Raw genomic sequence first — 13,487 nt, 5'->3', positions numbered from 1 at the left:
ATGGGCATAATGGGAGAGAGCGGAACACATACAGATCTGCCCACATTTGCAGGTGTCTCTTCTACACTGTTCAAAATAGGGGAGAGGACTCAGATAGGTATAGCATGGGGCAAAGAGGTCTCTGGTAATGATGCTGCAAGCTTCTGTTGCATAAGCAGCTGTCAAAGTAATAAATAGAAATAACCAAGTTTTAGTGTGGAATTCTTTAATTTAAAAAAGTCTTCTTTTTTTTATCCTGGGGAACAAAAATGTCTGTTTCAGCTTCTCTGATAAACAACACCGTTCCTGATGGTACTTGTAGATGTAAATTGTGTTGAATTTTTTCAAGAACTTGAATTGCAATCGCCATAAATATTTTCACCTCCTACTCATTCTTATATTCATATTTAGAGTGCTGCAGGGATCATACAACACTAGACATATTGCAGAGATATAAGCTGCAATAGCTCCACCAGACGATCATTTATGAGGAATGCTGAGAATTCTACTTAAGCAACATCTACTTGAGTTTCCCTTACTTTAGGATGACCTGCTTGAACAATTAATTACTGCCTGGCTAAACTTAAATTCTGTCATTTCACATAAAAATGCTAATAATGTCACTATGCAAATTACAAATTACATATGACCCAAAAAAATGTAACCTCTAAAACATCTATTGTTTTGTGGAAGTTACGAGAAGAAAAGATTTCACTTAGGCACCTAATCTGTGCAAGGAGTTTTGCAATTATTATTTATATTTTCAAAAAGCAGTACACCTTTAATTATTTTAGGTATTTTAGAATGCATTTATCTAGCTTAGCCATAGAAGGGAATAAACTATTCAAGGCCTGAATTATAACAACACTGAATGCAAGAAAAAAAATTAAGGATAAATGGTAGCTGTAACTTCTAAAGAAATATCCATAGTGCTACATAGAACAGCCATGAGGAGGGCATTATAAACAGTCATCTTGTTTGTATAAGGATAGTGTCAATGTGTGTGTGTGTATGTGTGGTGTGTGTGTGTGTGTCTATGGAGCCCAAAATTTTTGTTGCTAAGTGAAACATTTGTCAAGTGATGTTTGATCCATTTTACGACCTTTCTTGACACAGTTCAGTGAATCACTACAGTTGTTAAATTAATACCTTTGTTAAGATTATTATTATTAATATGGTTTCCCCATTGACTTTGCTTGTCAGAAGGTCATAAAAGGAGATCACACTGCAAATATCATAAATAAATACCAATTGTCAAGCGGCTGAATTTTTATCATGTGACCATGGTCATAAGTCACTTTTTTCAGTGCTGTTGCAACTTCAAACGGTCACTAAATGAATTGTTGTAAGTAAAGGGCTACCTGTATGTATAGGGCCTGGTCATCTTAGATATTTTCTTAATCTGTGTAATGCAAGGAACTGATTTTTGAGGTTTAAGTATATGAATACAGACATCACAGTTGCAGAAGCACAAAATGAACCTTAAACCTTAAACATTTTCTCACTCTTACTCTCCATAGTCATACTCACCTGCTTGTAAATGAACATCACATGGATCTATTGATGAGCTGTCATACCCAGGACTACAGGATGATGATGTTTTCCAGGAATTTCCAAAAAGCTGAGGTGTGGTTTCTGGCACTCCAACTGGAGATCTTTTTTTATCGATTGATTTTTAGCAAATAATAGGTTTTGAAAATAAGCAGTAACACCAATTAAAAACACATACTTCAATTATTGGGTGCATACAGTGACATTAATAGAATTGACTGATTGTGATGTGGTCCTGATATCAGGACTCTATAAATCAACTTATTCAGTTGGTTTATATTTTAAAAAACGCTACTTAATTTATTTCCTTTTGTGCAGAAAAAGAAGACGGTGTGACAAGTTAAACAATATATCCTTCTCCACTGGGTTTGTGTGCAGAAATATTTCATTTTATAAAAAGTTAGGCAATCCAATTATTTGATTTCTATACGGTATACAACTAAGCATGACCTTTCTAAATTTAACTTGAAAGAATTGAAAAATTCTAAAGTAATCATTGTTCTGCAGTGTTTTTCAACCTCGGCAACTTTAAGATACATGGACTTTTCCATGCAAGACAGGGAATACTGGGTGTTGAAGTCTATGCATTTTAAAGTTCACAAGGTTGACAAACACCACTTTAAATTATAACAAGTTTTTCACACTATGTTCCACAAACAACCCTAGCATTCTACTATTCTATGAAAACTTGATGAGGTTCACTCAAATACAGCCAATTTGCTGTCATCAGAATTTTGTCTCTTGATCAGGAGTTGAGACAATTATTATTATTTTTGACTAACAAGTTTTGTTACTTGAACATTTGAAACTCTTGATCTGGAGGTCACCAAAACAAAAAACCAATCCTGTATTTGAAGAGGTGAGTCAAATATTTAGACATGTTCAGAACTCTGTATATGAACAGTGGCCCAAATGCTTATGAAAAAAAGCCATGTGTAGGACCCTTCTTCATCACAACAGGCTGCATGATAAAGCCCAGATTTGACAAACTACTGTTGACAATGACAACATAATGCCTGCCATCTGTGGGCCGGGGAACTGTTTTGCTTTACCTGCAAGACAATTATTAACTATGGTACAGTAAGCTTATTGACAGCATATAAAATATGCTCTATACTTTGCTTTATTTTGGCAGTATATCTCCTAGTCAGTGCCCATAGCATTATGACAATGGGATTAAAAAGAATTAGCGCTAGAACTGGACAATATTTAGAGTATTAGAGAAAACATGTAAGGGAATCATCTTCTTCTAAGCAACAGAGCTTTGTGAGGCACAAGATTAATAATAATAATAAAAATGCACATGATAGATGGATAAAAATGTTAAAGCCAGTCTAATGTTCAATGTTTATTATGTTCAATGAACCATAATAAAAAGGAAGAAGCTAAAATGCTCTGGGACTTTAGAATTCAGACAGACCAGCACCAGCCACATAATACCAATTGTGGATAAGACAAAGTCTGGATAGTGAATGTGGCAGAACCTTGAGACAGCAGAAGAGAAGAGAAAGAACTGGAAACAATTACAAAGACCTGCAAACAGGAATAGAATGACTTGGCAAAAGAAAAAGAAGATAGCATCGATGATAATAATAGGTGCCTTGGGTGCATTGCAGGTAGTCCTCGGCTTGTGACCACAATTGAGCCCAACATTTCTATTGCTCAGTGAAACATTTGCTGAGTGAGTGTTTCCCCATTTTACGATTTTTCTTGCCACAGCTGTTAAGTGAATCACTGCAGTTGCGAAATTAGTCAAACCGTCGTTAAGGGAATCTGGCTTCCCCATTGGTTTTGCTGGTCATATGGTTGCAAAAGGGAATCATGTGACCCCAAGACACAACAACCATCATCAATGAGTCGATTGCCAAGTGTCTGAATGTTGATTACATGACCATGGTCAGGGGTGGGGAACCTTGGCTCTTTTATGACTTGTTGGACTTCAACTTCCAGAATTCCTAAGCCAGCCATGGCTCAGGAATTCTGGGAGTTGAAGTCCACAAGTCATAAAAGAGCCAAGGTTCCCCACCCCTGACCATGGGGATGCTACAATAGTCATGTGAAAACTGGTCATAAGTCACTTTTTTCAGTAGCGTTGCAACTTTGAACGGTCACTAAACAAAGTGTTGTAAGTCAGGAACTACCTGTACTCAAACACCATTGGCATCAACAAAATCACTATCAGTCAATTGCAAAAGGTAGCTTTACTTGGAATAGCTTATGTCCTGTGACTGTCCCTTTAATTCCACCAAACAACATCTGCCCTATCCCAGGTCTGTAGGAAGAATTCAATAGGTGGGTAAAAATGCCAAATCCAGTTTAAATATCTGCAATGAACCTTAATAGTAAATGTACTAAAAATTACTTCATTACGGTTTACTATTTATAAATTGGAACAAAAAGAAAGGACTACTTAAAGTAAATATTTGAAAGTATAGTTGAAAAATAGTAAAAAAAAATGATCGGGTTAAAATATTGTGGGATTTCCCAATGCAGACTGGCAAAGTCTTGTCTCATTACACACCAGATATAACTGTGGCTGGAAAAAACTCATGGTATAACTGTGGCTGAAAAAAATTCATGGGGGGATAGTAGAGTAAAGGACAAAGAATTGGGGAAGATCACAAAGTATCAAGATCTGAAAATCGAAGTTGAAAGATTATGGCATAAACCAGCTGTGGTGGCCACAAGGATTATTGGCACACTGGATGCCATGCCAAAAAATCTTGAATGGCACTTAGAAAATCCGTGCACTTACAAAATTTCCATCTACTAATTACAAAAGGGTACACTGCTTGGATCTGCAATAGGTTGTCAGATTGTATGTCCAGCGGTTTTTAACTTTCTTGCTACTCAAGACCACCACCCAAAATCACTTCAAATGAGTGGCTTACAAGTGTGACTATTTCTTTTCTCCTAATAATGTTTTTTTCTATCTTTTTTCTATCTTGTTGAAAAACTGCACTGATTAAAAACTTATTTTAGAGTTTATGAAAATGTATTTCTAAAAGTTACCATTATACATACAAAAAATCATCCTGAGTATTTCCATTGAAAGTTCCACAGAGGCCAATGGTGTCATCTTTCCATTGAGCATCAGCTTCAAGATAGAGTCTTAAACCTTTCCAGTCGTAAAGTATTTCTAATCCAATGTATGATTTAATTTGTAAAAATACAGAGGAAAGTTTCCTAATTTCAAAGGAATCTAAAAACAAAAATAGAAGGAAGATATATCAATAGTAACCTCAAATACAGGTTGAAAAGCTCATTTTATTTTACCCTTTGCTTAAACCTTGTTGGAGATGGATCTCCATTCAAGCTTAAGCAGTCTCTAAGTTCATTTCCAAGTTGATGGCACTGATAGTTCATGGCAATGATGGCCTTAAACCTAAACCTTGGATGCTTCTTCAAATATTTTACATCATTTCATATGATGAAGTGATGGGATCATTTACAGTAGGACTGACTTTACAGTATTTATATTGAAGGTATATAGAATGTTTCCAAAATTAATTCATTTTACACAAGCTCCTTCAGCTTTGAATTGAAGCCACTTCATCTACCAGTAAAAAATAAAATCCTCCATTTGTGATTGCTAGCAGGGATACAAACAAGGAAATGTAATATAGACTACTAAATCCTTGGATTTAAAACCACATAAAAATATAATCCATCCTTTAAAATAGAGAGGCAGCGGCTAACCTAACCAGTGCTGAGAATATTGAACATTGATAGTTGATAATTGACATGGAATGATATTATCATAACATTTGCAAATAAGGCCATGTATGGCAAAACTGAACCGAATTTGGGTGATGAATTTTGGAACCTAAAATTCTCAGCTTATTTGTGAGTATATACAGTATCTCTTTTTCTATCTGAATGATGGTCTATTAATGACTTATTCTGCTGCAATATATTGATCAATCTCTTCACTTCTCATCCCTAATTCTGGCCAAATAGAGAACTTAGAAAAAAACCATCTAAATTGCACAGAGGACCATGAAACTCTAGCAATCAACATATAACTAAAATCATTACTTTTCCATATTTGTAATATTATTTTCATTAAAATTTATTCTAACTTACCATCAATGTATGGAAGATTAACTTTATATTGATCATGTACCAAAACATCTCCTGAATGGGTCAGAGTTACTTGCCTCCTAAAATCTTGACTGAAAATAAGACTGATTGATCGGATACATGTTCCATCGTGATTCTAGAAAGATGATGAAAACAAACAATGCCTTAAACTAAAATGGAATTTATAATGGATCAAGGATAAAGTGTAATAATTTATATTGAAAAAGAAAAAAAGTTGTAAATGAATGAGATAAGCTATGATGACACATATAGTTGCTGCTTCACTCTATTTATTTAATTCAATTTTGATGCTGCCCGACACTGACTCCAAGTGTCTCACAATATAAAAAACAAAACATGAATACAATATATTACATGGCATTTACAATATGTTAAAAACTACAGTAAAAAAAATACATGATAGAAAATCCAGACTTTTGGCACCAAAATCTATGAAGCATTTGTCAAACACATCTAATCAAAGTATTATCCATCTTCAAAAAGGGAAAAAATGGATCCAGGAAACTACAGACCTATCAGCCTGACCTCAATACCTGGGAAGATTCTGGAGAAGATAATCAAGCAATGAATCAGTGACCATCTAGAGGCAAACAAAGTCATAACCAAAAGCCAACATGGGTTTGTCAAAAACAACATGCCAGACAAATCTTATTGCATTCTTTGACAAGGTGCCAAAATTAGTGGACCAAAGGAATGCTGTGGATATAATTTACTTGGACTTCAGTAAGGCATTTGATAAAGTAGACCACAACCTACTACTTGATAAGATAGAAAAATATGGGTTAGATAGCATCACCACCAGATGGATTCATAACTGGCTGACCAACTGCACTCAATGTGTAATCCTCAATGGAATTGCATCTACATGGAGGGAAATATGCAGTGGGGTACCCCAAGGCTCTATTTTAGGCCCAGTACTCTTCAACATCTTCATCAATGATAAGGGATAGATAGGGAACTCATCAAATTTGCAGATGACACTAAGCTGCCAGGAATAGCCAACACTCCAGAAGATAGGATTAAGATACAGAAGGATCTTGACAGACTTGAAAATTGGGCACTAACAAAATGAAATTCAATGGTGAAAAAAGTAAGGTTCTACATTTAGACAAGAAAAATCAAATACACAGGTGTCCCAAGGGTGCTTTTTCACGAAGCAACTGAACTTTCTTTTTTTCTCTTTGAAGATGGCTTGCTTCTCATCCAAGAAACTTCTTCAGCTCTGACTGGATGATGGGGAATGGAAGGATTTATACTCCTTGCAAACAGCTGGAGGCTTATCTGTGTCATCAGGTCACCTGAGTAGTGCAAATGGGTGTGGAGCCTTCTTGAAACTGTTGAAAGGACTGTGTTGTAGACTGAAGATAGATGATGTTGTATCCCTCTCCCTCTGTTGAGAGAAGACTGTTCAGTTTTGACATAGATGGCCTCTTTGACCCCTCTTTCAAACCAGCAATCCTCTCTGTCCAAAATGTGGATTTTGCTGTCTTCAAAAGAGTGGCCTTTGTCTTTTAAATGCAGATGGATTGTTGAATCTTGTCCTGATGGGTTCGTTCTGCTATGTTGTGCCATACACTTATGAAGTATGCTCGTGCTGCTACATTCTACACCAGTTGAAGCTGCTGAGGAGTCTTCAAGGCATTGCCATGTAGAACACATTCCAATAGCTGAATCGTGAGGTGACAAGAGTGTGAGTTACTGTTTAGAGGGCTGCCTGAACCACGAAGAAGTGCAACTAGTACATCAGATCGAATTGCGCTAAGTCCTGCTTGACCTCAGCTGCCACCTGTTCTTTGAACAGGACCTATGAGTCTATAAGGATCCCTAGATTCCACATTACTCCTGAATGGGGAAGTGCAAACCTAGAATAAGGTCTGCATGCCTGGAGTATGTAAGGCCAATCAGAACAGTCATAGGCCACCAGCAAATTTTCTCCTTAATAAACATGGGAATCTGATATCAGTGTTATACTTAGTTATAAAGGTTGCTGCCATCTCAAAGCATTTGTGGGAGACAATAAGATTGGTTGAGTAATTCAAAACAAGCCATGAATGTAATAATGGACATACTGTAGCATTGCTGAGAACTATGGAGTACTTTCTAGATGCAAATACCTTAAATATAAAATACTTCTAGCCATGTTAACCAACAGACCACAAAAAGCTTCACTTCCTTTTTTTCTCAGATGTAGAAAATTTACGAAATTTGTACATCCAAACTTGCTTTCTAGATTTCCTGGCAATGTCCTTTTACAAATTAATTTAATTTCAAAAAAATATTTTAACCTATGAAATTTCTATGAAAGGATTGGAATAATTTTGAGTCCTCTTTTTCAGACAACAATCTAAAGTTGAAATTCTGCTTTTATTAAGTTTTTTAAAGTATCACTTTTCATAAATAACTCAAAGCCAAATATTTGAAATTACAGCTTGTTTTAGCTTTCACAATTCAGCATTTGAGTTTCTATTGTAAAAACTCCTTTTTCCCAGAATAATCTAAGCTACCTCAGGTAATTACTGCCTCTAGATCTTATCATTCCATGTTTTTATACCTTTTTTGGTCAACTAGTTAGAAAGTGGTGATAGACATGCTTCACTGGAAGGCAATCTGCTTTATTACATATTCTCAATCTGAAATGCACAGTTGAATGATGAAAGGAAACCACTGTAGACCCAAATAGTTTTATCTGGAAATCACATGACAGTCTATGAAACACTTTAAAACTGTTCAATAAAGAGTGGAATCTAAGCAACCAGATGAACATAAAGGAGCAGCGCAATATGATTAAATCATCCACATCAAGTAAGTAAGAGAAGCTAAATGAAAACCAATGCTATCAAAACCTAACTAGAAGAAAGCCGTGTTTTGTTCTGTTTCTTGAAGTTAAGATAATTCTGCTGTTTTATTTTGAGGAACAGGCTTGACATTTCAAGTGTTTAAAGTGGGAAGGAGAATGGATTCTACTATTGTGTTGCTGGTACTGTTATCAGTCAATGTAGTATATATTTTCTGGTTCTCCTGACAATAAGGAATTTCTCAGGTCTATACTTTAAACCAGGGTCCCCAACCCTCAGTCCGTGGACCAATACCAGTACCGGGCTGTGGCATGCCAGAAACCAGGCCCTGCAAACAAGTGAAGCCCCATCGTGGGATGCAGGCAACATTCAAAACCACGCCCCCTCCGGTCCGCAGAAAAATCTCTCTCCACGGAACCGGTCCCTGGTGCCCAAATGGTTGGGGGCACTGCTTTTAAAGCATTTTTATTACTTGGTGAGGGGGATCCATATTACCTATTCTAGACTATTTTGCTTCTTCATAGCCCACTTCTAGGTACTATGGTCTATGGCAGCCACTGCTAGTATTTCTATTCTCTTGCATCACAGCTCATTATTATTTCCCCACATTTAAATCTGCATCTTTTTTCTTCACAGGTCAACAGTCAGCTGAGCTTGTTTCAGACATGCCTTTCGCACTCCTTTATTATTTTAGTTATTTATCAAATTTATATGCCACTCATCTTGTGGTTCCATATCTGCAACCTGGCAACATAATCAGCAGCTAAACTTGTTTTAAATACCTGCCTCCACTTGCTCACTCCTGCCTTCCAGACTAAGAAGGGCAAATAGTGTTTATTTTTCCCACTAGCAAGTGATCTTTAGTAGAAGGTGAATCCAAGTCAGAAGAATCCACCACTTCTTTCTTTAATTTGTCCTGCATTAAATCCATAAGGCACGTCATGCCTGTGTCTTCAGAATGGAACCAAAACTGTCAACATTCAGAGATTCACTCATCAGAAAGTAGCAAGAGATGTATTTCTCAGAAAGGTGACTTATTTTTTAAGCCATCAGCATGCTTGCTTTCGTCAGCTCACCTGTCCACAAGGAGCATTTTGTAGAGTCACAGCAAATTTGTCAGAGACACGACTTTTTGCCAAGATATACTGGCAGGGTGCTTGAAAAGTAAACTTGCGCCCATCAAATGTCATGAAGTGAATATCTCCTGAAACTGAGCACTGAGCTGGCAACAAAGAATGAAAAAAAAGATTTTTTTTCCCAATATGCTACAAAAATGTTTTGTGATGTTGTATTTGATATTAAATGCTGAATGATATTAAGACAAACCATACAAGGATTACAAAGATAAATAAAGCAACTGTCTTCCTTATATTATAGCCCTTTCATTATTTTTAAAAATGATTATTTTCTTTAAGAACCTGTTTCAGTGTCATAGTATAAATGTGAATAGATCTCATCCTCCTTCACCTGGCCCACGACACAAACATGCAAAAAAAAAAAGCAATATTCTATCCCTATTTATTATATGACTAAAATAAATCTTAAGGAACCAGTTTGGTGTAGTGATTAACACACCAGGCTAGAAATGAGAAGGAGGTTAGGAGTTCTAGTTCTAGTTCTTAGGCACAGAGGCAACTGGGTGGCCTTAGGTCAGTCACTCTCTCTCAGCCCTAGAAAGGAGGCAATGGCAAACCACTTTTGAAAAACCTTGCCAAGAAAACTGCAGGGGCTTGTCCAAGCAATCTGAGATGATTGAATGAAAGACTACATACATGTACAGTATACATTATTTTTATGCTGAATTTCTGCATGGGAGAATTCATGGTTCACTATTTAGTCTGTATGAAAGATATCTATGTCTAGATTTTTAATCAAGTGTTGGGTCTTCTTTTGGGGGAACGATCTAAGCCCATTCGTTGGCAGTTTTCCAAAATTAAAGCAGTAACTTGAAGGGATTTTTTAAAAAATCCACAGCACAATTATGGCACCAAGTGAAAGCTCATAGAAGATGAGGGGAGAGAATATGATTTATATTTGGAAAATGAGGCATTAAGAAATAAGGCACAAAGAAAGGGTTAAATATTTTTTTAAAAGGCTTGGTTGGTTTGTTTTTAAGTTGGAAGATCTGATCATGGATATTCTATATCAGACATGTCAAGCTCGCGACATCATGTGACATCGCGCAACGTATCGGAGCTTTTTCGCCGTTGCCGGCAATGGGGTGGGTGTGGCTCCAGTATGATGAAACCAGCCCGCGGGCTGCCAGTTTGACACCCCTGTTCTATATCAAACAAAATTGGCCTCTGTATATTCTTACTGAGCAGATAGGTACATGAAATGAATGGAAATTGAGTGGAGCTAAGCTGCAAACTTAGACATGATGTTCATAAGTAGATAGCTATAGCTTACTAAAAGGCAGGCAATCAGAAACAAATATTAATTTGCAATAATAGGATGACAATTGAGAAAACCTACGAAAACGTTGCCACTAATATACCAAACTAAAAAGCAATGAATTATCGAAAAACTGATTTACCTGGACAGGTAAGATTAGTGCAAATCCATCTTCCTCCAGAACATGTACTGAAAGACAAAAAAGATTTGAGACTTGAAAAAGTAGCTATTGTATAACACTAAATTATATACTGAAAACCCCAGCATGAATTAAGCCATAAAAAGTCAAAAACCAAAGCTGAACCAAGATTTCTGGTTGAGTTTATGCTATTAATCTCAGAAAACAATTTATGCTAGGGAAACATTAATATAAATAAATAGGAGATTTTTTTCATATTCATCAAATTTACTGTGGCATCTATGGGTTCCTTGTTTGCAATCCTATTAAAGAGGGGAGTTAGGCATGCTTGGGACAAGAACAAGAATGAATTTCTTTTGTCACAAAGTTGTTGGTTTTTTTTTTAAAAAAAAGAGAGATAAAGTTTCTTTCAAAGACTACTCTTCAAGTACAGTATACAATCTAGGCATCAAATTCAATAACAATATAAACAGCAAATCATGATATTTAGATAAATATACAGATGCCATTATAAGAAAAATACCATTTTAAATTCATGCATATAGAATACAATTATTTATTACATAAACTGCCAAGCAATGTTGAACAATACCACAGCATGTCCTACAGTCTGTAAAAAAAATTGCTTTATATGTTGCAACATAAAAATCTTCAGCACTGAGGATTTTGTGTAGTGTATATTATTAAAAAAATTTTTAAAAATAACCCATAGAATTACCCAATTTTTAGCTGAGACAATTGGTGGGATTACCAATCTTGTTTCTGGTTACGAAGCACTCTTGCATTTTTTTTATACTCAGAGATGTGGCTGCTTCTCTTCTCTTCATAATAATACATTCAACAACTTTCTCTTGGATGAAAGAAAATATCCAAACAAACCCATGCTTTAAGATACATTTTTAGTATGTATCTGTATAAACATAATAAGGATCTTGACTTCTATCAAATTCAAAAACTTTCTACATTCTTGAAAGGAGAATGTACTACTTAGTGAACTTCATATGTTTCTATACAGAGGACTCAAAGTACTATCATTCCAAAAGTGAAGGCATTCCATTCCACAAGTATTCTTAAGATTATTATTTTTTTTTTGTAAGGAAAACAATTGAGGAAATGGAAGCACAATACAGGAAAATTACTCTAAGATACTATAGTGAAAAGCATCCTTAGTTTTGTTATATACCAGGTTATAAATGTTACTTTCAAGGTTTTCCCAAAGAGAATATTTTTTTGAGAGTCAGGGTAAGCTAAAATTTCCAAGGGGGAGGGCCTTCTCTGTGGGTGCCCCTACCCTCTGGAATGAACTACCCCCCGAGATTCGGATGATTCCGGATCTCCTTACCTTCCGTCGCGCCCTCAAGACATGGCTCTATCAGCAAGCGGACCTGACCTAGGGAGGATTTTATACTGGGTTCATTTTAAGGAATTTGGAAGACACAACTTTAAAATTTGGTTTAATTCGGTTTTACAGGGGGGGATTGTATATATGCTTTTGTTTTAAATATGTTGTGCGCCGCCCTGAGTCCCGCTGGGAGAAGGGCGGCATATAAATTAAATTAAATAAATAAATAAATGTTTATGAGAAGAAACTCCCTTACCTTGGAAATGTAATTTACAAACCCATATGACTTTTAACAACTTTTTGTCCAATAGTAATATATATGTTGTTGTATGAGGTTAGCAAAACATACATAAAATTTTCAGGAAGTTATTTACCAGTTATTGCATTCCTCTTGAACAACTGTACCAGTTCTGTGGATAGTTCCATGGTAATCACAAGGACAGTCAGTTGGCCTCACACATAATCTGTCTTCATAAATAAGGCCTAGAATGTATATTCAATAGTCATGTGACTGGTAACAACCGCAACATATTTTTGACTGCACAATATTTTTAAAAAATCCTTCACAATGCACAATATTATTTAACACTGCAAAATGTGCTAAATATGAACAATTTCCAATTCGAAAGGCCTCATTTAAGTGTAAAATGCCCTGATTCAAATGCAAAAAAGAAAAAGAAAAATGATTTTTAGGCTGCAAAACTCTTTTGCTTGATTGGGAAGTTTTCAGTTTTAAAAAGTCTTTTTTTAAACATTGGTTTTAAGTTTTAAGCACTTTGAAAATGATTGAAACAACCTCATTCACACTTGGAAAATGACATTTCAGATTTAAAACAGGTCAAATCTGAAATGTTTTATGCTGCAAGTTACTATTTACTTCTTATCATAAAGGACAAGTGTAGAAATACCTTACCAACAAATAGGATTGTAACAATATTCAGATTCAAAGGGAAAAATGCAATTTGAAACATACAAGGGCATTAAATTATTCCTAGAATCCCCTCGGGTTGATCTATCCCCATAAGAATTTACAATTTCACCAACAAAATTAACTTGAGTGGCAAGCTCTTGAAATATAGCTTTTTAGCTGTTCTGCTGTAGATTTGCAAGAACGCTACCCACACAATAGCCATTATTACCATCTGGACAATAGCATCCATCAACACAGGGAAGTTCACTATCA

At 35.7% G+C, this 13,487-nt stretch overlaps 1 protein-coding gene across 1 annotated transcript in view; it reads right to left on the bottom strand.

The window, feature by feature from the left end:
• OTOG (otogelin) overlaps positions 1–13,487 on the bottom strand; it is a gene marked incomplete at its 5' end in the record, with an annotated part of 95,809 nt that overhangs the window by 69,487 nt on the left and 12,835 nt on the right. Inside the window, 7 exon segments of the mRNA XM_015825376.1 lie at positions 1–158; positions 1,510–1,634; positions 4,555–4,732; positions 5,617–5,749; positions 9,506–9,651; positions 10,966–11,012; positions 12,679–12,787. Coding sequence (XP_015680862.1) covers positions 1–158; positions 1,510–1,634; positions 4,555–4,732; positions 5,617–5,749; positions 9,506–9,651; positions 10,966–11,012; positions 12,679–12,787 — 896 coding nt within the window.

The sequence above is a fragment of the Protobothrops mucrosquamatus genome, unplaced genomic scaffold (assembly GCF_001527695.2).
Source record: "Protobothrops mucrosquamatus isolate PMUCROS unplaced genomic scaffold, P.Mucros_1.0 scaffold2605, whole genome shotgun sequence".
Taxonomy (NCBI): domain Eukaryota; kingdom Metazoa; phylum Chordata; class Lepidosauria; order Squamata; family Viperidae; genus Protobothrops; species Protobothrops mucrosquamatus.
This window is presented reverse-complemented; position numbering and strand designations above follow the sequence as displayed.